Source organism: Cariama cristata, unplaced genomic scaffold (genome assembly GCF_000690535.1).
Source record: "Cariama cristata isolate BGI_N322 unplaced genomic scaffold, ASM69053v1 scaffold41697, whole genome shotgun sequence".
In the NCBI taxonomy this organism is placed as follows: Eukaryota; Metazoa; Chordata; class Aves; order Cariamiformes; family Cariamidae; genus Cariama; species Cariama cristata.
The window spans coordinates 19,501-42,371 of NW_009626835.1; the positions used below are offsets into that span (position 1 = coordinate 19,501).

The following is a 22,871-nucleotide window of genomic DNA, read 5'->3' on the forward strand; positions in this document are numbered from 1 at the left end:
ATTCTTCCTAATTAATTCAATTACTTATCACTAGTGCCCTGAAAGTTATGGACATGATATGACAATTTCAAACATATACCTTTCTTTTCCTCCCTGGCTTTCTGCTCTGCAAGATCAGCTAACCAATGCAGCGGTGACTGGGATTCGGGCGGTGTTAACTTGCTGTCTGTGCTTACATCACTCCTTGGACTTGTATTACCGTTTGTCTCAGACTTTTGAGGAGTATTCTGCTGTTGAGACTCAGGCATGCACAGAGAAATTTTATTACTGTGGTTAAGGACATTCTGCAAAACCTGTAAAGAACAAATGTATTTTTAAGCATACAACTCTGCTTTAATGTATTTCAAAGACAAGGCAAGCATTTAATCATCATATATGCAAATTAAAATGCAACTGGTACTATTCAAATATAAAAGTCCACAAGAATCATAACACCGGAAGAAACGACGACATATACATACATTTTAGACTCACCTGAGACACACCATTCATTGCAGGGAGTTTGCCACCTTGCGTGTTCTGCTTGCCAGTACACTGACAATGGGATTTAATTTCAAATTTTTCTCTAATATTGTGCATAGCATCTAAAAGATCTGTCAAAACTAGAAGACAATTAAGAAAACCATCAGCAGCTCTCAATCATTTTGTGACCCTCTTTACATTACACATGCTGTGATGCTAACATGCTATCTCCAAACCTTTTTAAAATTTAAACTATTAAAAATGCTAAATTTAACACTCAAAAATACTATAAAAAGACTGTCCATTTTACCTCAAAGCTCATAGAGAAAGAGACAAAGTCTTTAATTAAATAACTGTACGCTGCTCTTCTGAATAACCTAACCTTCACTCTGCATTCTCATTGCATGGCACACACCAAGCAAGCCCAGTCATTCCTTATTTACTCCTCGTTGTTCAATGAGTGCATCATTCCTTCATGTAATAAAACCGTCAAGCTACAGACTGAAGTGAGCCGCGTCTTGACAAAAAAATTAGTATGTGATCACGTAATTTAAAGCTGTTTGGTAACAGGTACGCACAGAACAACACTGAGGTTACGCAGGCAGTCTTCACTGTGCTGTTTCCAGATGAGTGGTTCACTTCACAACTTAAAATTAAAACCAGTTTCAGTCTGGAACCTGTTCTGGGGAATCTCAGCATTTGAATTTATTATGGAATCTAACCAACCTTCATTTCTACCTGAACTAACATGCAACAACCCATAAAATAATGACTGGGTCTGTAATTCCAGCTTAAAATAACTTGGGTATTTACTTAACAAGTTTAAGTGCACATCTGAGCTTTCTATTCTCCGCTCTGCATCAACACTGCCAGAGATCAGAAGTGAAGTTGCGCTAACAACAACCACACCTAACCGCACTTCTTCATAAAACTTAACTTGGTTGTAAGAAAAACTCAATTCAGCTTGGTTTAGGATTACTGCTTAGTTTTTCATTTATCACAAGCTCCTTCACCGCGTTTTGCTTTAAGACACTCCATCAGATGTCCAACCAAAACCAATTCAAAAATGAATCTTTCCTTTCTTGGGTGGGCGGAGGGGACAGAAAACAGTGAAAAACAAACCCCCCAAAATCTGTTGCTACATCATGCTCCTCGGCAGTACTATTCTAAGATTTTCTTTTAACAGCTAAGGTCAGATTTATTAAGTACAGTCTGACTGTTTTATTCTGCTCTGAAAAGGTACAAACCAGTCACAACAAACACCCTGAATTTCCTCACTGCTTGTCCCCAAAACCCCTTCAGACATCTGTCAGCATACTCCTCTTTTTCTCTTCATCATCTGTGCCCCTTGCTGTTAACTGCCCAGAATCACTTGCCTTCCTGCAATGATTTGACACAATTTGCAAGTTTTTAAATGGAAAATGAGAAGTTTCAAGAAACAACGCTGGCCTCTCTCCACAGAAAAACCTGGGGAAAAAAACACATCCTGCTTGTTCGCAGGTGGTCTTACCAGAGCCTGGGATAATCTGTGTTGGCATCAAGTGTTTGTGATCATGAGGCTGTCCCTTCACACACTTCATCCAGGCATACAGCTCCTTATCTGCAAAACAACATTGCCCATTGTTTTACTTTACTTACAGTGGAACACAGACAGAGCTAATGAACATTTTTCAGATCTGTTTTAGTTAGAAACGCTTTTCTACACATATTGTACGTCTTCTGTCTTGGTATCCCATGTGACAAAGATTTGCATACGACAGCTACTTTTCACAATAAGGAAAAAGAATAAAGAGTTTTAACAATACTGAAACCTGAAATAGCCGCATCTTTAACATAGACCCTTGCCAATAACCTCAAAGTACATTCCTTTTATTACATTTAGCAAGTTGCCAATTATAGCATAAGCTGAAATCTTTTACAGTTGCTATTGAGGCAGTAAGATTCCTTTGATGAATTCTAATGCAGAGAAGTAACACGATTCGGCTGAGATGGTATAGTTAATTTAGTTTGACATGCTCCAACTGAAAACGGCCATCTTCAACCAGAGAGGGCCAAACAAGCCAAAAAGATGAACTTGTAACTGAATCAGTTCTCTGATTTGGCCTACCATGCAGCTGCATCGATATCACTGGTGGCACAAAGGAGAGGGAAGTTGCATCATGGATTTATGTCAGACTAAAGCAACCGTGAAACCACAAGTCTGTATGTACTGGTTGAAAATCGTTTGCGGCAGCAGAGAGGGCCTAACTGGTAGAAGAGAGAGGCTTTCTATACGACTGCTCCTGCCAGAAAAATATGCGATGTAAAGACAAGACATGAGGAAGAACGAGAGTAAAAAATGTCCGGCCAAGCAACCGGTCATTGATCCACCATGTGATTTTGGGGCAGAAATAGGAACGCAACTTCCCTCTCAACCCCCAGTCTTGTATCCTATCCACTGAACTGCCAGTTTTAAGGGACTCTTCAAATCTTTTTACTAGTTTGCTCAGCTCTAGCAATGTAAACTAAGGAGTACACCAAAGGACGCATTTAGCACATTTAAGGCATTATTTTCTTACACTGTAATAGATACACAAGATATCAAATGCTCCTTTCAGATAAATATTAGACTTGTTAGCTCTTTTGTAGTTTCTGTAACTCCTAAAACATTGAAATATACAACTGGTCACGAACAAAAATCAAACAAACAAATAAAATAGCATTTTTCTACCCAACGTATTTTATCACTGAAATGCCGTAACATGGCATTCCTCTTGATGGTGCCATGAACTGTCTGACGGTAACAATGGATGCACATTCATTCATTCATGTAGTAAAGTAACGAGAGAAGTCATTGATAAATATCTTAATATGGAGTATTTAAACCTCTAACATTCCTGCCGAAGCAGGCGGAAACCAATGTATTCTCCGTCACATTTAGCAACTGTAAAAACAACTACCGGTTCCAGGAAAAATGGTGTAATATAAAGTGCTATTATATAGAGATGGGTGGGTAGTTCTGAACTTTGTAAAAGAGTGCCAAAGGAGAGATACAGTTCACACGAATCCTACAGCATCACTAGAAATAAAGCTACAGAGAGGGAAGCTCTCGTACTTCTGCTTTTGCATCTAATGTTGTGATGCACAGTAAGGAGAAAGTCTTCCCTGTTAGAAGACTGAAAAGAAGCCTGCTTCTGTGTGCTGCTTTTTTTTAAGCTTTGAAGACATTTTACTAAAATTTTCCTGGCTGGTTAACATGCACACTATAAAAAGCATCTGACTGCCTGTTCCCACCAGGGTAAATAATGTTCGGCGTATATCCCAAGCCACGTCAGACGGATGCACACACAGACTTAAGCCAGTTAAGAGCTGCTGAAGCAGCCTCCAGCGTCAAAGCACTAATGATTGTTCTCAGTGTTGGAAAACACTGACATTAGTTCCCTAGAAACTTCAGGCTTTGATTGAAGTCTCTGGGAAGATCCTATAATCACAGTGTAGGAGGCCTCTCGCTGCAAGCAAAGGACGAAGTGGATGAGTCTCTCCATTTATCAAAGATTTGCCATCTCACAGTTAAACTTTACTTTACTAACATTTCACATCTGTGACATTATGCTGCGATGACAAACATGGAAATGCTTTTCAAAACAGTGTCATACTTGAATCAGTTCCTGGCGCAGGGTTTGACCGCAGGACTGTGCCAGGGCACAATGCCTGCCACCCAGGGGAAGGCAGCTCTTTCCAACAAGCTGCCTGAGCACCAATGTCACAGCCGAGGGCCGAATGACCAGATCAATCTTCCAAGCCATTTCTCCTTTCAACTGCAACCAGGCTGGGTCACTCAGAAATCACAGGTTTGCACGTCAGTGCTGTTATACTTCATTACAGATTAAACTAGACACTTCCATTAAAGTGCAGGAATTAGATTAAACCGAGTATGTGTGTAGGCTGCAAGATTGTGAAACCTCCATTAACACTCATTTTGAATACTATGCGAAGTATTTTTCTCCATCTCTTTCTTTTTTATAATAAAAAAAAATAGGCTGGTAAGTCAATATGACAAACCATGTACTTCTGAAGGGAAGACTCCAGAAACCACTCAAATCAAGGCAAGTCTCAACAGCAATGAGTTACCATAAAGCAGGGAGGTGTAATGGAGTGCCAGTCTCACAGCTGAAGAACAAGATTTAACCTTGAAGGGCAAGGCACAGGCAACCCAAGACAATCCACACAAAAAGACTGAAAAGCGGACAAAGACCTAAAGTAGCCACCACAGCAGTTGCTTTCTGAATGACTGATTCTGCATCTACTAACAAAAAAGGAGGCAAAAAAGATCTAAGAAAAACCAAAACACACAAGCAGTAATTTAACACTTTACAGAAAGGCAGTTACACTAGTAGATCAGCTCCTCTACAACAAATGAGAATAAACAGTCTATACAATACTCTAGTTCATAAAGAACTGACCTCTAGAACTTTTTCTTTCCTTTGCCTTGTAACAATCTAGGCAGACCACAAATCCACATTTTTGGCAGACCCAATGAATGTTAAATAATGTGGCTTCACATGCATCACACATCTCACGGACTCCTCTCACTGCTCTCTTCCATGCAATTTTGGCTGAAATACAAAATAAGCAGAATAAAAGGATTTAAATTTAAATGCACAGCACAGAATGAATAGTCTTTATAGATGAAGCATTCGTAATTTTCCCTTCAGATGTAACTGGGCATGGGGGGAGGAAAGTGATCCTTCATAAACAGACCATCAACACCTACCCCCTTGGCTGCACTACACAGCATCTCCATCAATGCTACTATCGATACACTATAAGAAATTAAAGCATCCAAAAAACACAGACTAAAGTAATACAGAAAGAATAGTCCTGCTTAACATGAGTCGGTTCCAAGCACAAAGAAGAACTCCTTTAACATATACTTTTAATCCCATGCAATGAAGAGAGCTGGGTTTTTCACCTGCCTGCCTATGGGACATGTTTCATCTCAAGGAGAGTCGAACTAGGGACTTGGATGGTTAAAGTCAGCTGGAGGGGAGGGAGGGGCCCGTCCTGAAGACCTGGCTAGTACTTCTGCTTTCTGTCCCACCTCCTCCTCATACCGCCTGGAATTAGTGGAGCAATCAGCCCGTTTCCAGCCTGTGCCCATCTGCCATGGGCCAGAAGGACAGACTAACTGCGGCTCTGATGGGGAGGAGGTGATGGTGTTAGCACATGCTCTGCAGGGCCCACGCTGTCATGTTATTCTCCTTTGTTTTGGGAAGGAGACACGTCAGAAACACAGCGTCTGTTGGCGAGAGTCAGTACCTGGCTCACTGGGGGCCTTGGCTTGGAGTTGGCCGCTCCGGCTGGAGGCCAAGCTGGAAACTGAGGCCGTTCCAATCCCAACAGCAGCCTGGCCCCAGCCCTGGCCCAGCACAGCCACCAGCGCAGGGAAGGGTAACGGGCCGGCCCACTGAGGAAGGTCCCTGCCCCTTCCCAACATGCCCTCTTATAGCCTAGGAAAGTCCAACGCAACAGTCCGGTGAAGCGAGCAACTCAAAAGGAAGCAATAGGTCATGATGAATGTGAACACTCGAGTAAAACCACAGAACACTTGAAAGCATTTGAGATTTCCTTACCGTCTTTTTTCACCCAGGACATGGCTGTTTTCTCAGATGTTACTAACTGACAAAATTTATCACCTATGATATCTAGAATGTATTTAGAAGTTTCTAGGTCCAGTTCATCATCTTCATAGTTTTCATGTGTCCATAAACTCAGTGCTTCGTCATCATATTGATCAGGAGAGGAGAAACCATCTATCCTAACCACTCCGTTCTTACTAAAAGATAACCTAAAAATGAAACCAGATAGTTTAACCACATATATCATTATATTCTGTGACTTACAGTTTACTTGTTAATTTACCTTACTGCTTATGTCCCATAATAAGTAAGTTTTCTTTACCTTCTTTAGCACCTTGCCATATTTTTTAATTTAAAAATAAATCCTTCTGCCAAAAACGGTTTTAAAACAAAGAGTAAGAAAGCATGAAAACCGGAACTTTTTAAGCAGTTTTTGCATTCAGTTTACTCATCACACTCTCTAACATCTATTACTGCTTTGAAATTGCAGACAGGAAAACTCTCTTATTTCCCCCCACCCGACCCCCTCAAAGTTTGGTTCCACCTATTCCTCACCTTTAATTTTTGGAATGTCTGTGACTGTTATCACTTAGTCTTGACTCATATTTTATAGATCTTTCTATCCTACTGCTCTCATCCTCGGGAAACAGGAGTTTCAACACTACATTTAAGTCTTTCTAGGCAGAACAAATCACTAACATAAGATAATGTTTTTGCCTCTGCTAAATTCTGACCTTTAAAATAACTAAAGTCTTTCCTGTTATGCTACTCAATACTATCCCACTAACACTGGCTATATTTAGCCTATTTTTAAGCAGTAACAATACAGATAAATTATCCATCTTGCATAATACAGGATAGTTCATTATACATATGTGATTATAATAGTTAAGGATTACAGTGACACCAGTAAAATAGTCCTGAATTCAGAACTAAGTACCAAACCCGATATTTTGATATGTATTTAATGAACAAGAAGAAATGCTGAATTTTCAGTCATGACTTCCAACAGTAGTGCAAATTTTGTTTACAATTCAAGCCCTACTATCTAAACACAATGAAAATAATTAAACTGCTGTAAAGTTTACCACAATACATTCAAAACTTTTCAATTTTTAAATTCTGTAACTATGTTTTAAAATGGTGGCAAAACTTTATCACTGAAGTTCTCTCCTCCCTACAGGAGAAAAATCCAAAACTCTGACATTGCCACATTAGGAAACAAATATTCTTATGCAGAAGTTATTCCAAGTCCAACCTTGAAACAATTCCTGTGGGACTATCACATCTTGCTTCATTATAAAAAGTTAAACCTAATCTAGGGAACAATTTCCTGTCCAAAACTAGTTGGATATAAACTAACAACACAGCCCACACACAAATTAAAGCCATTTTGTTCTGTCTTGATAGCTGTGCTGCCTGCACCACGTACTCTACGCTGCATCCTGGAAAATTCTCATCCCGACTTACAAGTTGTTCTTGATTGGCCATGAATTGTGAAAAAGGAGGTCACAACTCCTCTGTCCTCAGAAAACTCCCACAAAACCATGAGCAGCATTCCCACCATACACTGGCAGAAGAACAATTACAAGTAAGTGCAACTCTGTGGTTGTACAACTGAAGCCTGCCTTTTGAAAATCCCACTTCAAATGTCAGACACCTGTGTAATGGTGATGTGCTGCATTTTCTGCTTGCCTAAGGTACACTGGGCAGTTGTTCTGATGTCTTTGCTATAAAGCTTTAAACAGCAAGGAAGTCAATCCACAAAAGAAGTAAGAAATACAAATGTAAATACTGTTAAATTAGATGGTGCCTTTTATCAGGCAGACCGACTGAGCCAGAAAATTCAGACAAGTTTTCAAGCATGCATGTCCTTTGTCAGTATTATTTCTGAAAGTTAAAACACCACGTTATCTGGAAAACAGCCATACTTACCGCCGAAAGTAGTAAAATCTACAAAATACTGGTGAATGAGTTGGTTCTTCTCCTTTCTTACTTCTTATTAACCTACATTCTCTGCATTTTTGCAAATTTGGTCCTATTTCAGAGCAAGAATCATCCTGCAAAAAGGACTCTCCCGTTTGCTTCAGCTTCTTTACTTTGCGCCAATCTTTTAACACTGAGCGAGGTATACCAGCTGCAAAAGTAAGGAGAGTTTCAGATGAGGTACCAGCAGCCCTTATTTGCAGAACTCAGTCAGTGTTCAACATTTCTGAAAGTACATTCGTTACCTGGGTAACATATTTCATTATTACTTCCATTTATCCGCCTGTCAGCACTGAAGTTTAAAAAGCATAGCTACCAATTAGACTTACACAGGCAGGAGCACAGTTAACTACCTGCTGAGCTACCAGGAACACCTAGGACACTGTATTTTCTCTTACATTAGGTGTGTCGTTCACCAAATTATTCCACTAAAACCATCTTCAGAACCTCATTCTTACAAAACAAGCAAAGCAATACAATACCCTAAGAAAGGAAGGTTTGAATCCTGTTTCAAGTGAAGATACATGCAAAAAAGGCAACAATTTAATGACTGAAGCAGAGCTAAGAAAAAAAAAAAATCCTACTTCTTCAAAATTTCTTTTTGCTGAGGGTTACAGATAGGATTACAGATGAGCAGTTCTATTCACATGTAACTCATCTGAACTTAATGTAAAATATCCGGCATACGGAAGAACAGAATCCATTTACTCTCTGTCAAGTTTGCTGGCTTTGCAAGGCTAAGCAGTAGCAATTCTATTTTTGATATGAAAGTCAGCAGATCTGACACCGAGTAACACGAGGAGCAAACCTATTGAGTAATACCTGCAATTTTCACATACTCATTTTGAAACTGAACCCTGTTGTTATTTCACCAGGCTTTCATTTTAATGACTTTTAAAAGTGGCACCAGTTTTATCTACAGATAGATAGAAGTATCCGTCATTTCATCTAACACTACTCTTGAAAGTCCATGTCCTGTAAACAGGGACCTGATGTAGGATGATAAAGAGGTCAAGGTGCTAACTTTGGACTTGGTACCTGGGTTCAGGTCTGCATTTTGCCAGAGACGACTCGCGCAAACTTTCCAAGTGAAATACTGCCTATGCCTCAGTTCATGGCCTACAAAATGCACTCCTAACCCATCCAAGGAGCATGATGGTAACGGGATTAAAAACTTGAGAGCAGAAAAAGCCAAAATACAGGTTTGCTAGTCCAAAACAATGTTTTCTGCCTTGGAATCAGAGATTTTGCGTGTCATCTGGGAGCTGCCAGACTCCAAGTTCTGTGGGCAGGAACTTGGAAGACCCTCAACACTTGCAGGACTGTACAATGCCTTGCTTTGCAGGAGGCAGCCTTGCAGCCTGGAGCTCTGAGTGCTCTGGCTAGCACACAGGCTCCTGGGGCTTTCAGAAAGGGCATCAGGACAAAGCAGTTGTCAACCCTGGCAGTATCCAGATACCACCCACGTTGCAAAACTGCCACCGAGCCCCAGATCCTGAAGCACAGTTATCTTCAGTCACCTACAGGGAGCCCAGGCAGACATCCCATGGGGACCCATTCGTTCCAGAAAGCTCCTCAAGGTTGACTATGTTTTTGTGTAAATCTGTGTGAAAAGTCCCTTTTCTGCAAAAATCTCTGGTCAGCTCTCTCTCAGTAATTCTAACAAAGCTCGCTCAAGATAAACTGACAGCAGTATCAGAAATGCTCATCTATTTAATGGGTCAAGTAGGAGAAATGGGACAAAAAGATCCCAAGTCTATTAAGATTCTGAGAGAGGATGGCAAGCACAAGCAGCTGCTACCACGGGACAGGTTCAACCTGTTAATGTGCAGGACACAGGCTAAGCGACTCACCGCAGAACGTAATACCAACTCCTACCCGCCTCCTGACCTAAGTTCCATGAAACAGCTCCATAACATATTATCACGTATCACTTTTACACTTGGGTACTGCTAGCCAAAAGAAGTCACTGCCTTCCCTTAACTTAGGTAAGCTATCCTTCCACAACAAACCCACAAAAAGTCTTTTGCAACAATACGAAGGTCATAAAGACCTAACACATTACATGTATATACTTACAGTTTACTTTAAGAAGTGAAACCGAGACAGACTTTATAGGCATGTTTTCCTTGATCTTCCCTTTACAGTTAGGGGCGGGGGAAGTAATACTACTATCACTGGACCGAAGCCAGAATACCTCAGACAGACTGCAACACTTCCAGCACCCAGCACAACTTAGGGATCAAGTACTCTCAGATACCAGAAGAGTAACTTTATACACTAGGCAGCGAAAAGCCAGAGAATGGAATTACAAGGAGCAGTACTCATTTTCTTACTACCTGTACTTAAAAATTGTTGCAAAAAGTAATTTAATGGTAGACTTTCTCTTATTCAGCCAGAAAAAGACAGAGGAGCAGTCCTTTCAGAAGAATAAATTGGGATAAAAAATAAGGTAAGTTCTTAAATAAAATCCCTCATGTTGGCAGACATGTTTCTCTTTTCAGATAAATCTAGTTACAATCTGCTACACGCTACAGTATTACATTTAAATTGAAATTTGTATTTCCCTAAATTTCTTTATTCCTTAACCAAGAGGGATGTTAACACCATGTAATACACATGCTAGTTAGGAGTGTGAAATGACTCTCCCTCAAACCTTTCATTAAATTAACCAAATCATAACAGAGCGGAATCAGGCTCTCAAGGAACTGCCTCTGGCTTCCTGATCAAAGGATATATTAAATTTCAACAATAGAGAATCTCTCCCTCCAGAAGTGCTCTAAAAATAAATGCACTAGATCTTTACCAAAAAAAAAAGTTTCTCAACACAAGTGGCACAACTATATGCACCAGTATGTTCAATTCTGATGGACAGCAAAAACCAGTTTGTTTACTGCTTATTTTTAGGCCAAGAACCAGTTGGTTAACACATATATACAAAATGCTGAATTTCTTAAACCAGGATATTTCAAACGGCCTCAAGACAGATAAACCTGGACCTACTGATTTACACAAGCACACTTTCTAACTCTTTGCCCAGCTGTTGTGCATGACAAACCCTCCAGGATTAACACTGTTAGACTTCACATTAGTCTGTCTCTTCCAAATCAGATTAATATACTCACTGCTGTTACTGCCGCTCTGTAACTTCAGTTTGCTTTTTTCTTTGGCACTCCTGCTAAGAACACCATTCGGTTTTACTTCTTCCTCTGTATCACCCTTTTTTTTCTGCAAATCATTTTGTTTCTTTTTGTAAGTTGGCTTGGGCTGCCGTTTAGTCCTTTGCTCTGACTTGCTCTCGCTTTCATCAGAGTCTCCGCTTTCAGAGCCAGACTCGTAAGTTCGTTTTGCTTTTCTCCTAGGGTGCTTATCTTCCTTCGCAAACTTATCTGCCAAGATTTTACTATCTATGCTATTTTGCAAATCATTTGATGTAGAAGCTATTAAATTGACAGTACATGGCTTAATAATTTCTGAAACACTGTTCCCTGAATTCTCTTTTTTATTAGTGTTTTTATCTTCCTCCGAGTGTCTTGTTAGCCAAGCCTTTTTCAGCTTAGTGTGGTAGTTTGGCTGACTCGTCTGGGAAGCTTGCCCACTGCCTACAGAGTTCACTTTGTTTATTGTATTGCAGACGATAGCGCTGTCTAGGGAGAGAGAGGTTGAAAACGTCTGATTTTTCACAGAGTTGGACTCGACCTCACTGGTATTACTACTTTTAAACTGAGCTGCAGCCAGTGCTGCCTTGTGCTTTTTCAAATGGACAAAGTCGGTGGAGGTGGAGAATCCCGAGCTGGGCTGAGCAGCGCTGCCTGTCTTGCCAGCGGCGGGCGTAACCGGAGCTGGAGTGCTGACCTTGCATTCCTGGGTCTGCGCCACGGCCTGACTTGCCACTCTCGAGGCAGTACACTCCTGCGATGCGCAGGCCAAGACCGTGTTCGATAAGGAATAAGTCACTTCTGAGCTACCCCAGCTTGACATGCTGGTTGTTGTTGCCGCTGATGCGGTGACATCCGTTTTGGTACTGCAGATCATAGTTGTGGTAGGAGTGACAGCACGAGGAGTGCTGCCTTGCGAGACAGCTGGAAATTTCTTTTCATACTGTGTGCGAGCACTGTCTGAGTTCATATTTGGCAGAATGACTCTTCCAGTCTCCCTGGCTTCCACTGTTTTCAGGCAATCTGCTTGATTTGTCACAGCTGAACATCTCTCACTAACTCGATCTTTGGAAGCAGACTGCATTACTGGTACGCTATCGTATTTCGAGCTAGAAGGAGGACGTACAATAACAGACGCTGTAGCGGATTGTGACTTTCCACTCATTCTTTCAATGTGCCAATCCACTTTTTCGTTATTTGGGGCATTATTGGACTTCCATATTTCTGATAAATTCTGTTCAGAAGCACCCTTGTAAACAGTCTGAGCTTCCTTAGGCTCCGGTACTAAAGTTGGCGGTTTCTGCAACTCCTGTATTTTGCCACCACCAGCATTAACGGGTTGAACAGGGGTTAGAGTCGGAGGTGAAAGGCTGCTATAGCTGCTTTCCTTCTTCTCCAGGTTCTGGTGCACAGGGGGGTGAAACACGGGGGCTCTATGCAAGGCAGGCATGCTCCGGAGTGTATTTGAAGATGAGACTGACAACTGAGTAGGGCTCCGGCTGTCACTTCGAAAAGAGTTTACAGAGTGAGACTGCACTGACTGTGAAAGCTGCTCGGGTATCTTGCTCGCAGAGCCTTCACTCTCTGGTTGGTGCTTAATTAAAGGTGGTGGTTTTGAAAGAGAAGAAATGTAAGAGGGGAGAGACTGGGGACTAGCTGCTGTTGAAGGACAGTTAGTTTGCTTATCAACATATGTACTTGAAGCTTCCTTTGATGGGTACGATCTTGGTGGTTCATTTACTACACTGTTAGACAAGGTGGTGAAATAGTTACTCTGTGGCAAACTCTGTGGAACCGAATGCTTCATTTTATACAGTTCTGACACAGAGCGTTCAGTGTCTTTGTCATATTTTACTGAATGGCTTTTGGGACTTGAAGATAAGGACGTTACCCTGGAGTAGTTCTCTCTCTCTCCTTCCAGTGCCTTTATTTTAGCTGTAAAAGGAGCAACTTCAATACTTTCTTGCAGTATCCGTCTGTGTTCTTCTTTGTATTTGCTCAGTCGCTCCCCAGTCTCCTGTGGTGGCCTTGGCAGCTGGTTCAACATCGGGTCTGCAAAATGTCTGTGCATATGGCTCTCCTTTGCTGTCTGCGTTCTGCCTTGCTCCAGCTCGGTCTTTACCGGTGCAGTTGTAACAGAACGTAAAGGTTCAATAAATGCCTTCCTCTCCAGTTCTCTGTTTGAAAAAGGTTAGGCAGACACAGGTTAGTCTGAATGTAGCACAACATGCTACACGGAAGACCTTTCTTCCCATGCTCCTAACAAAGTTATCTATTAACACAAAACAAACTTTGCTCTACATGAGGCACAATTTTTGAAAGTCTTCAGACGACTCAGAAACTCAAGTAGCATTCCAAGTCAATAGGGCAGAGTCTGTTTTGCAGCACACTGACAAGCTTTTCTGGATCACAGGCACCGACGTTTACAAATAAACTAAAAGGAAGCTAGAAGACAACATCAGCTGCTGAAATGTACCCTCTCACACAGAGTTAAAGAGCAAACTTACTCTTTCTGATGCTCTACGATACTTTTGGACAATGGCGGGCTGGAATGCGTTGTCAGTTTGAGAGGCCGAAGGGGATCTGCACTGGACGGTCGCACAGGAATGTGACTCAGTAAACCAAGGCTGTCAGCTGAGGTCACCGGGGTGGGCTGGTGTAACCAAGGGCTGGGAGTATTCTGTTAACACCAACCAAAACAAACAAACAAATCAGATTTCAAAATAATCATGGGACCCACAAGAATTATTGTATCAAGTCCTACCAGTGATCAGACCAAAGTAATGTATTTCAGCATTAAGTCACACACAGTAAATAAAATTTAACATTTTAAGTCACTTTTTGATCAATCGAACATCTGACTGTACTTCCCCTGGACTTGCTGCATACAAAATAGTTCAGATATTTCAGAAGCATTCGCAGAATTGTTTAATTTTCAAGTATTCAGCATGAATAGCCAATTCTAGAACGGCATCTCAAGCTCATCAAAATTAGCAAACCAACGATAGTCTGATGGCACTTAACTTCAGTTACTAGTAAACAAACCATTAGCTCTTCAATGACTTGCAAGGAGTATTTCTTTCAAAAGACAAATACAGTTTATTGTTTCTTGAGAACAATTTCATGTCCAGCTTTATAACAAATCTCAATATAAGGGATAGAAGTATCTCTTTCCTGGATGGTTTCCCTCCTCCCCGCAACCAAATGATTAAGTATGACAATCCTAATTAATCTGCTTTATTTTGCCAGGCATTTTTATTTGGCATAATTTCATCAGCAGCACACTATTAAAACCGTAAACATACATGCCTGCCATACTTCGCAGCGTGGCAAACACAGTACGCACGATTTCGTGCTGTGTACTTAAACAATCAAAAGGTGGCCAATACCAACCTCTTCATTTGCACACGCCATGACAGTCTTAATTTATGAAACTCTTTTTTGACTACTTGAGTAAGTTTGTATTTTCTTATCTTCTCTGGAACTCATGTAATAACTCTGCAGAAAAGACCAAGAGCAGCTCTCCGTCTCTCCCCCTTTCCCTCTCTCCTCTGAGACCTGCTTACAAGAAGCCAAGGCAGAGGAGCGGCAAGGCAGGGCACCCTGTTGAGGTGGTGCTCAGGGGCTAGGGACCAGCCAAGAGAGGACTGGGACAAGAGTGAGCAGACCCCTCATGCACATCCCAAAGCCCCTCGGTGCTGCTCCACCCTTAACTCCTGGCACTGCCCAGAACTTCTTCCCCTCCTCTGCTCCTCACCAGTCCATCCCTCTCCTTCTCCCTAGTCTTGGCGACTCCCAGTTGAGAACTGCTGCAGCAGAAGGGGAGTCAAGAGCTCTCATGACACATGCACGCAGCACAGATCTGCAGGTGCTACGACTTTGAAGTTTGATTTCTGTATTTTTGAATATTTAAAGCAACTGCTTGGGTTTGTGCTCACAGTTTTAGTGTACACATTTCCTAGGCCAGGAGTTCCCACGCTGTGGTGGGTTCCCACGAATAGCCTGTAAGCTGTATTAAAGTATTATGCAAAAAAGGCCCGTCATCTTCTCCCTAGAGGAGCTGGGGAACATCTGCTTGAGCACCAAGCATTGCCCAAACAGCTTCGTGACTCCACCTGCAACCATCTACAGCCCATCCCAGAGACAAGAGCTGCCACAGCCGCCTGTGGGTGGTAGGAAAAGGTGGGCTTGGGGGCACACTGCCTTCAGCACATGGACATGGTTCAGCCCACAGCCCAGGGTGGCTGCTGCCACTGTTACAGCTGAAACACAGATCCCTTTCTGCGATCGTGGCATCCATGCAAACCGACTTTGGAAATGCCCGTTCTGGGTTTCCAAGACGTATTTAAAAAAGGCCTCCAGTGCCAGAGCCAGAAGACAAGTCACCACAAGACAATTGCCACATATCAACATAATTAAAAAGCTACGTGCCTTGGTATGCAAGGCTGCGTGCTTCAGGCAGCCAAAGTGAAAACACAGTCTATCATAAGTTCTTTAAAATGGACTTCAGTATGGGGTGGAGCAGGCAGCAACACAAAAAGATAAATCCACCTACAGTCTTTTCTTGGGCTTCTCTTCTCTGCTGCGTTTGACTTTATCACATTTTAGATCAAACTGACTTCATATTACATGGCCAACTCTGACTGACTGACTGGGAGAGACTTAGCCACAATGGTTTGGCTTTTCTCAAGAATGAGGCTGGGGAAGAATAGCTTTCCCAATGATGAAAAAGAAAAAAATCTTTATAACCGTTCAGAACTCCCAGCTTTGACGCAAAGGCTTACAATTTGGCAGAAGGACCACTGTCAGCGACATGCCTTTTGTGGTCCCTGTGAAAATCTGCCCAAATTAGGCCAAGTTGTAAGCCTCTAAAAATCAGTATGCACAGGCTCAGTGGAGGTTTGATTGAAGCTGACAGTAAAGCTCTCCAAAGTTTCTGTCTGCGCTACATACGCTTCATCTTACACTGCTCCTCCGAGATGCCTGCAATGAGCATGCCATATCCCAAGCCTGCAGGAGTTGAGAAAACTTTTCCTGTAATTGCCACGTCTGCCTGCCAAAAACTGTTGCCACGCTGGGCGCGAGGCTGAAAAACACAAACCGTTTCTTCTGAGACTTCAGTGGTTATACTCAGCATACAGACACAGACGAATTACCCTGACTTGAACAGAGAGGAGTAGAAAGTAGATGGGAAGGCAGTGATGTGTGTCAACAGCAACAGAAGGGGAGAAAAAAAGATATGCCAGGAAAGGGTACACAGATAGGTGTAAAGACAAGAGAAATGGGTGTACAGGCAAGAAACACTTAGAAATGCTAGAGTACTTTTCTCTAGAACTTCCCACCGGATTTAGTACTCCTTCCATCTCGGCCTTTCTCCATTATTTAGCGAGCATACACAAAATCTCACTATTAAGACTATTGTCCCACCTCTCCTAGTATTTAAGTTAAAACAATGGTTTTTGTAGTTTGAGGCAGCAAATATTTACCCTGTGGACTTGAGGTCCCAAACCAGCTGGCTGACCTCACTTGGTCATAACTAAAACCAAACATTCTGTCTTTCTTTAAAATACTTAGGAATCAAGGTCTGGAAGAACCCCCTACTCATGTCCACCATGACACAGCAGTTACTACTGGGTTTCCGTTCCTAGTTCTCTGCCTACTCAAAAAACCCACCATCACCGCGCACTCGGTGCCACACAAACTACCGAATCCGCACCTAGAAAACCACTGTTGGGAGACACCAACCCCAGCTAAATACATCATTAAGAAACGAGCTCAACTTACCCTTCTCAAGGAAGGCTCCGCGTTAACAGGAGTTTCTGGGTGGACCCATTTGGAGGAGGGTAGACCGAGTCCTGAGTAAGCATGTGTTCCATTTGGATACTGCCAAATAATTGGATAAAGCCCTAGCTGATTATAGGAAGCAGAAGGATGAGCTTGTCCAAGAAGATGTGGAGACTGGTGTTGTAACATCTGTTGCTGCTGCTGGTGTGCTAATGCCAAATGGCTTAAGCTGCTAGCATGAGCAGTCTCTAGTCGCGGGTGGCCACCCAGCAAGGAGGCAGCAGGCACTCCGGGTAACACTGCAGGAAGTAGATGAGGGTGATGAACAGAATGGTGAGATGCAGTACTAAGGGGGTGAGTGTTAATAGCGGACAAGGGAGCCTGAGCTGAAGACCCAGCTAGCAGATGGGATGAACCAGTTAATGCAGGATGATGAGCGTTTGGATTTAAACAGGTTCGGTGGGATGAGGAATGCAGAGGATAATTATGCTGATGCAAATAAGGTGAAATGTGGTTAGTTCCTGCTTCTTGTCCAATCAGAGTGGGGTCCCTGTACACTGTGAAATGTTCATTCTTGTCAATGATAAGAGGACTTTTAGTAGCTTCTAGAGCACTAATTCTAGCTGGAACTGGATGAAAACTAGACCTAGGCAAATCATGATCAGTTTTATTGGCTGACCTTGTTAATCCAGTAGCATGGCTGTTTTGGGAACTAACCTTAGACTTCACAGTATCAGAAGATTGGGTGAATTTAGGCTTAACATCAGGTGACTTTGTTTTAGGATGATCAACTGACGCACTAGGTTTTGACTTCACAGAATCAGGGACTGGACTTTGTTTATGCAGTTTACTCTCTTCTGCTAGAGAAGCTACGTTTAACGAAGACATAAACGAGCCATACTGCACTTTTTCTTTTTCAGGATTTAAGTGTTCGTTTACTGATAACGTTTTTACAACCCCAGGCTGTATCAAATCCGTTTTGTTAACAACACTGCTAACCCAACTTTGATCAGCTTCCTGTTTTCTTGCTTCAAGGAAATTTGCATTTGCAAACTGCTGTTTTAAATCACTGCTGTGAGATTCTATTTTTTGAACCATTTGCAAACCAAAGGTACTTGCAGCATTATCCTGGCTCTCCTTTTCAGAGCTGTTTTCATTAGTAATGTCAACAACACATTTCGGAGTAGGAGGTCTGGGTACAAATTGCTCATTTTTTAATTCCACGGTATGATGTTTTTCTGCACTGCACTCCTGAACATGTGGATCCTTGGCATTCTGCTCATAAGGTGTTGGCTGCTCTGCTGTATGGAGTGAAGATCTTTCCTGGTGATCCAAGACACATGACTTCAGTCTTTCTGTCTCTTTGTGTTTTTCATCCTCCTGCACTTCATCCCATGGAGACTGCCTATCTGTTAGTGTCTGCTCCACTCCTTCAATAGTTTGGGATTTTCCTTCTTCTCCATTTATCTTTGAAGTGTTCTTGCTTTTTAACTCGTTTTCTGAATTTTGCTCTGAGGACGAATCTGTTAATCTTTTATTTGAAATTTCTGAGTCACTGCTCTCAGAGTAATCTGAGATATTGTCTGTCCTCAGTCTCTTCATATTTAATTTTTTTTCATCCTCTTCAGGTTTTCTTCTTTTACTAAGGAAGTGTTTATTTTTGTTTTTGGGGTTTTCTGTAAAAGACAAAAACAGGTCTATCACATTTTCAGTCTAATATGGTTTTAAGAAGCTCTCCCTCCCTTTCCAATAACTGCTTTTACCTCCTCGACCTATATAATCATATCTATCTTCTTTCATCTTCTCTTCATCAGGCATGCTGCTATCAGATCCTTTCCTCTTATTTGGCCGAGTGTTTCGCTGTTGCTGGTGAGAATTCTGTTTTGGTGCTGCAGTTTGGGAATTCATTGCTGGTCTGGGACTATTTGCTTGCGCACGCGTATAATGACCCTAAAAAGAATTTCGTGATTAATGGACTTACATGCAATTTTAATTAATGACTTTAAATATGCATTTTTAATATTTGCAATATACGAAAATACTTAGGTAAAAAGATAAAAGTATCTACGTGGACTGTGTTGCTGTTCTGGTTGGAACGAGACCGTCGGCGTGAAGTGATGCCAATATTTTCACCTTTCAACAAAGAGTGAACAACATCATCTAGAAAGGTCATCTGAACCATAGAAGGATCAACATTCTGAGGTTCTAACACCTGGTTTATTAAAAAAAAAATAAATAGTAATTAGCAGATGTTCAGACACTGCCCAGTCTGTATTTTCTGTGTCAGTGTTCACTAGTCTATTTTGTGTGCTAAAGACTAATCAGAGAAAAGCCTACTTAATCTTGACAAGAATCAACCCAACAAAGGCTGGGAAAAGAGTAAAACCAAAGCAAATGTGTCTTTACGTATCACTGTAAAAATAACTTTTTTTAAAAAGAAAAAGGTACCCCCACCACCACTTCCTTCCCCCCCTTCACTGACCAGCAAATGTGAAATTAAAAGACACTGAGGTCTTCACAGAGTACCCCTTAAGTAGCAATTACAATAAACAAATATTTTATAAAATCTATTTAATATACTATAAAATATGGTGGGTTTAGCGGGCATGGTGGCATCGGGTACACGGTTGGACTTGATGATCTTTGAGGTCTCTTCCAACCACAATGATTCTATGATTCTATAATATTGCTTCCAACAGAAGCAAAAACAGCTGAAAGAATGGAACCAAAACGACTGGAGAGAACAACTCTAAGACTGGCAGAGCATTACTGGTGAGGGATATTTCAGAAAGAATGAAATGCTAAATAGATCTTTAATCAATGTCTCACAAAGTGAAAAAAATTGTATTTGAGGAAAATTAATTGGAGCAAATTAAGGGAATGAATATATTTGAGCATTAGGCTAGTCTTAAATTTTTATTGTCACACATGATTTTGTCAGTCATTTCAAGGCAGACAGGTCATTCACTATATTAATGTTGAGTCATTACTCTGGTCTCTTGAAATAGAAATCACTATTGCCACCAAAAAAATCAGTATTAATTCTTATTGTAACATCAACTTCAGAAATAAAACTAAAACCCACCACCATAAACGTGAGGGCTGCAGCAAATGCTTAATTCAATAAATTGTGGAAAGTGGATATTTCAATTGCTTGGAAGAAGTAATTGCTACTGCAGTGCCAAAAGATTTCAGCGTTGAGAAAAGAAATTCTCAACAGAGTTGACAGGGAAGACCAGTTCTTAAAACTAGATCACTTCACTTCAAAGACTTCAGCAGTCAAATAGCGACAGCGGAAGAAAGGTAAAACTGTAGGACTGGTATTAATCATACCATTGCACAAACGTTCAGCCTCAGGACGGTTTTAACTGCTAGTCCAATGCAAAGTCATGCTGTAGTTTCAGCGCAGTAATAAACTCGCCCTGCCAGAACTCAACAATTCAATGTACTTCAGAGTACCAAAAAAAAAACCAAACAAACAAAAACCCACACAACACAACACACAATATTTTAGAAACTCCCAACGTGTGGTTTAGTCCAAGCAGATGAAACTCACCTGGTCATTCATCACCACCATAGTGCGGGTGAAGAGATCATGGTGAGTAATGATCCCAGTGAACCACTGGGTGGCAGAGTCCTGTCGGTACACTCTCACCCTGTAACCATTTAAGGAGTACGGACCTTCAGAGGGGGAAGAAACGAAAAAAGCCATTGAGGAATTCAGGGAAAAAAAAAAAAAATAGTAGCATAAATGGGTTTTCCTGGTTTTTAAAGCTTCACAGCAAACATACAGCGCGCACGGCACTGACAGCAAGCTACAGGCAATTCTGGCACAGCACTGCCTGTGGATTTTACTTCTATTCGGGAAGACATTTTGAAATGCAAATGGTACGTTTAAGTATGCTTTAAGGTCAATTCCGCTCACATTTTCAACATACAATTTTCTTATCTAACTAAATCTTTCTGCAACCATGACGACAAACGATGGGAAAATTCCTGCCTACAAACAGCAACCATAGGAAAGTAATCAGAAAGGCTAGAAAGAGGCAGCAGCAGGTTCTACAGAAGCGATTTAACAGGCTCCTCGCATGCCCAGATGCTTTGCTGGCGAAAAGATTTACATCTTGGTGGTTAGGCTGTGCATCTGCCAAGCCTTTCCCATAAGTGACCGCAGAGCTTCTCTCCATTACAGCAGTCGGAAAGGCAGCTAGGCGATCCTGTCCCTGCTGTGGCCACACAGAACACTCAAAAACACACACAACGAAGACTTTAGCTCCTGTTTTCACATGTATCAACTGCAAAGAAACCCCGCACGTTGTCCCTTTGCAGAGATCAGTTTAATTCACCTCCCAAAGCGCACGGGGTGGGGAGATAGTATGACACGGTACTTATTTTACAGTTGGTTTCAAGACCCAAAAATTGAGACTCGACAGTTTTATTCATGTTCAGTGTCTCACCTGATCATCAAGACCCTAAGTTTCATCGCAGTGAGTGTTTATATAGCATTTTGTATGACCAAGCAACTCTGCCAGCGAGTTCAGTTCCAACTGCGTGGGTTTCGCTACTTCTGCAACCAAACCCCAGGTCTGGCATAAGGAACAGAAGCAAAACCAGTCAGCGACAACCTACGAAAAGCCTAACTTAAATTATTTAAGAGTGCTTAGTTGCTCAATCACGCAGGCAAGGCCAGAATTCCCCTGTCTTTCCTAAAGATCATTTTTTCCAGTCCCTGCCCAGTATATTAAGCAAGCTCAAACATCTGCAGCAAACAGGCCAGGGACCTCACAGGTGACAGCTTCCTCTAGCAAAATACCCATAGTCACACCACTGGGTCCATTATACCCTCTGTACAAGAAAGCATGTGATCGTAAGGACTGTTTTTAATGTCAATCAATTTCAGAGACCAAGAGAAGTGCAAAAGCCGTAATAATTTAGACGTTTCCAAGTGGTCTTAAGGTTTAATTTTGGAACCTTAGCAAGGCCTTTTGAAATACCTTTTGCATGTGATTATCTAGGTTTTAAAACAGCTGGGAACAGAAATGGCACCATCCACATCATTCACTGCACAACTGAAACCTCGAGACCCACTGAACCCTCTGAGCTGCCAGCATTAACTCATCCCCGGAGCCCGGTTCCAACTGCACAGACAAGGGTCAGAAGTGCACCAGCACGGGCACTGCCAATCACCAATATGTACCGGCAGGAAAAGATGAAGAATCTACAAGCTTATGTCTCACATTCCTGATCTTGGACCAGATGGGGTTCCCATGGGGACACACTTCCTGATGGCTTCTCTCCAACCCTTACTCCATATGCCCCTGCAAAACGCCTCCAGCTCGGCTCCCACACTTCTGGCTGTCTGACCCAACCGCATTCTCCACGTCTCGAACTTTTAATGGCTGTCCCAAAGCTCTGCCTTATTCAGACAGTCTCAGTAAAATTTTGACTGTGTCTCTTTGTGCAAATTTCCCATTTGCACTTTCCTATCCCAGCTCCTCCTCTCTTGCATCCTACTGTTAACTGCACAATGATTTTCAGCCTCTTGCATAACCAGAACCAGCCTCTCCCTTCTCCCCAGCTTCTTGTCTCATTTTAGCATTTACGATTCCAGACCGCTGGCTTCCAAGTCCTCTCAGCTTACAAGCTCCATCCTTCCTTCTGCATCAGTTTCCAGCTTCTCTTATACTCTTCTGCACTGACCCAGTGCCAATTTCTTTCCTCCTATTCCTTGTTCTAATCTGTGTCTGCCCTTCATCCCAGCTATTATCCCATCTGTTTTTAAAAGACACTTTATCAACCTTTAAAAACAGTGGGGTTTTTCCTCTTATGTGCTGCTGGGGTGTCAGGAAGAAGGAGAAAGATT

General features: G+C 41.9%; 1 protein-coding gene across 1 annotated transcript in view; it reads right to left on the reverse strand.

The window, feature by feature from the left end:
* JMJD1C (jumonji domain containing 1C) overlaps nucleotides 1-22,871 on the reverse strand; it is a 39,816-nt gene that overhangs the window by 14,200 nt on the left and 2,745 nt on the right. Inside the window, exons 2-13 of the mRNA XM_009704167.1 lie at nucleotides 20,565-20,689; nucleotides 19,077-19,220; nucleotides 18,772-18,958; nucleotides 17,009-18,684; nucleotides 13,732-13,904; nucleotides 11,192-13,401; nucleotides 8,016-8,217; nucleotides 6,075-6,289; nucleotides 4,905-5,057; nucleotides 1,973-2,062; nucleotides 475-602; nucleotides 80-293 (exon numbers count right to left, since the gene is read on the reverse strand). Of these exons, the coding sequence (XP_009702469.1) occupies nucleotides 80-293; nucleotides 475-602; nucleotides 1,973-2,062; nucleotides 4,905-5,057; nucleotides 6,075-6,289; nucleotides 8,016-8,217; nucleotides 11,192-13,401; nucleotides 13,732-13,904; nucleotides 17,009-18,684; nucleotides 18,772-18,958; nucleotides 19,077-19,220; nucleotides 20,565-20,689 (5,517 nt within the window). The remainder of the gene's footprint in view (nucleotides 1-79; nucleotides 294-474; nucleotides 603-1,972; nucleotides 2,063-4,904; nucleotides 5,058-6,074; nucleotides 6,290-8,015; nucleotides 8,218-11,191; nucleotides 13,402-13,731; nucleotides 13,905-17,008; nucleotides 18,685-18,771; nucleotides 18,959-19,076; nucleotides 19,221-20,564; nucleotides 20,690-22,871) is intronic.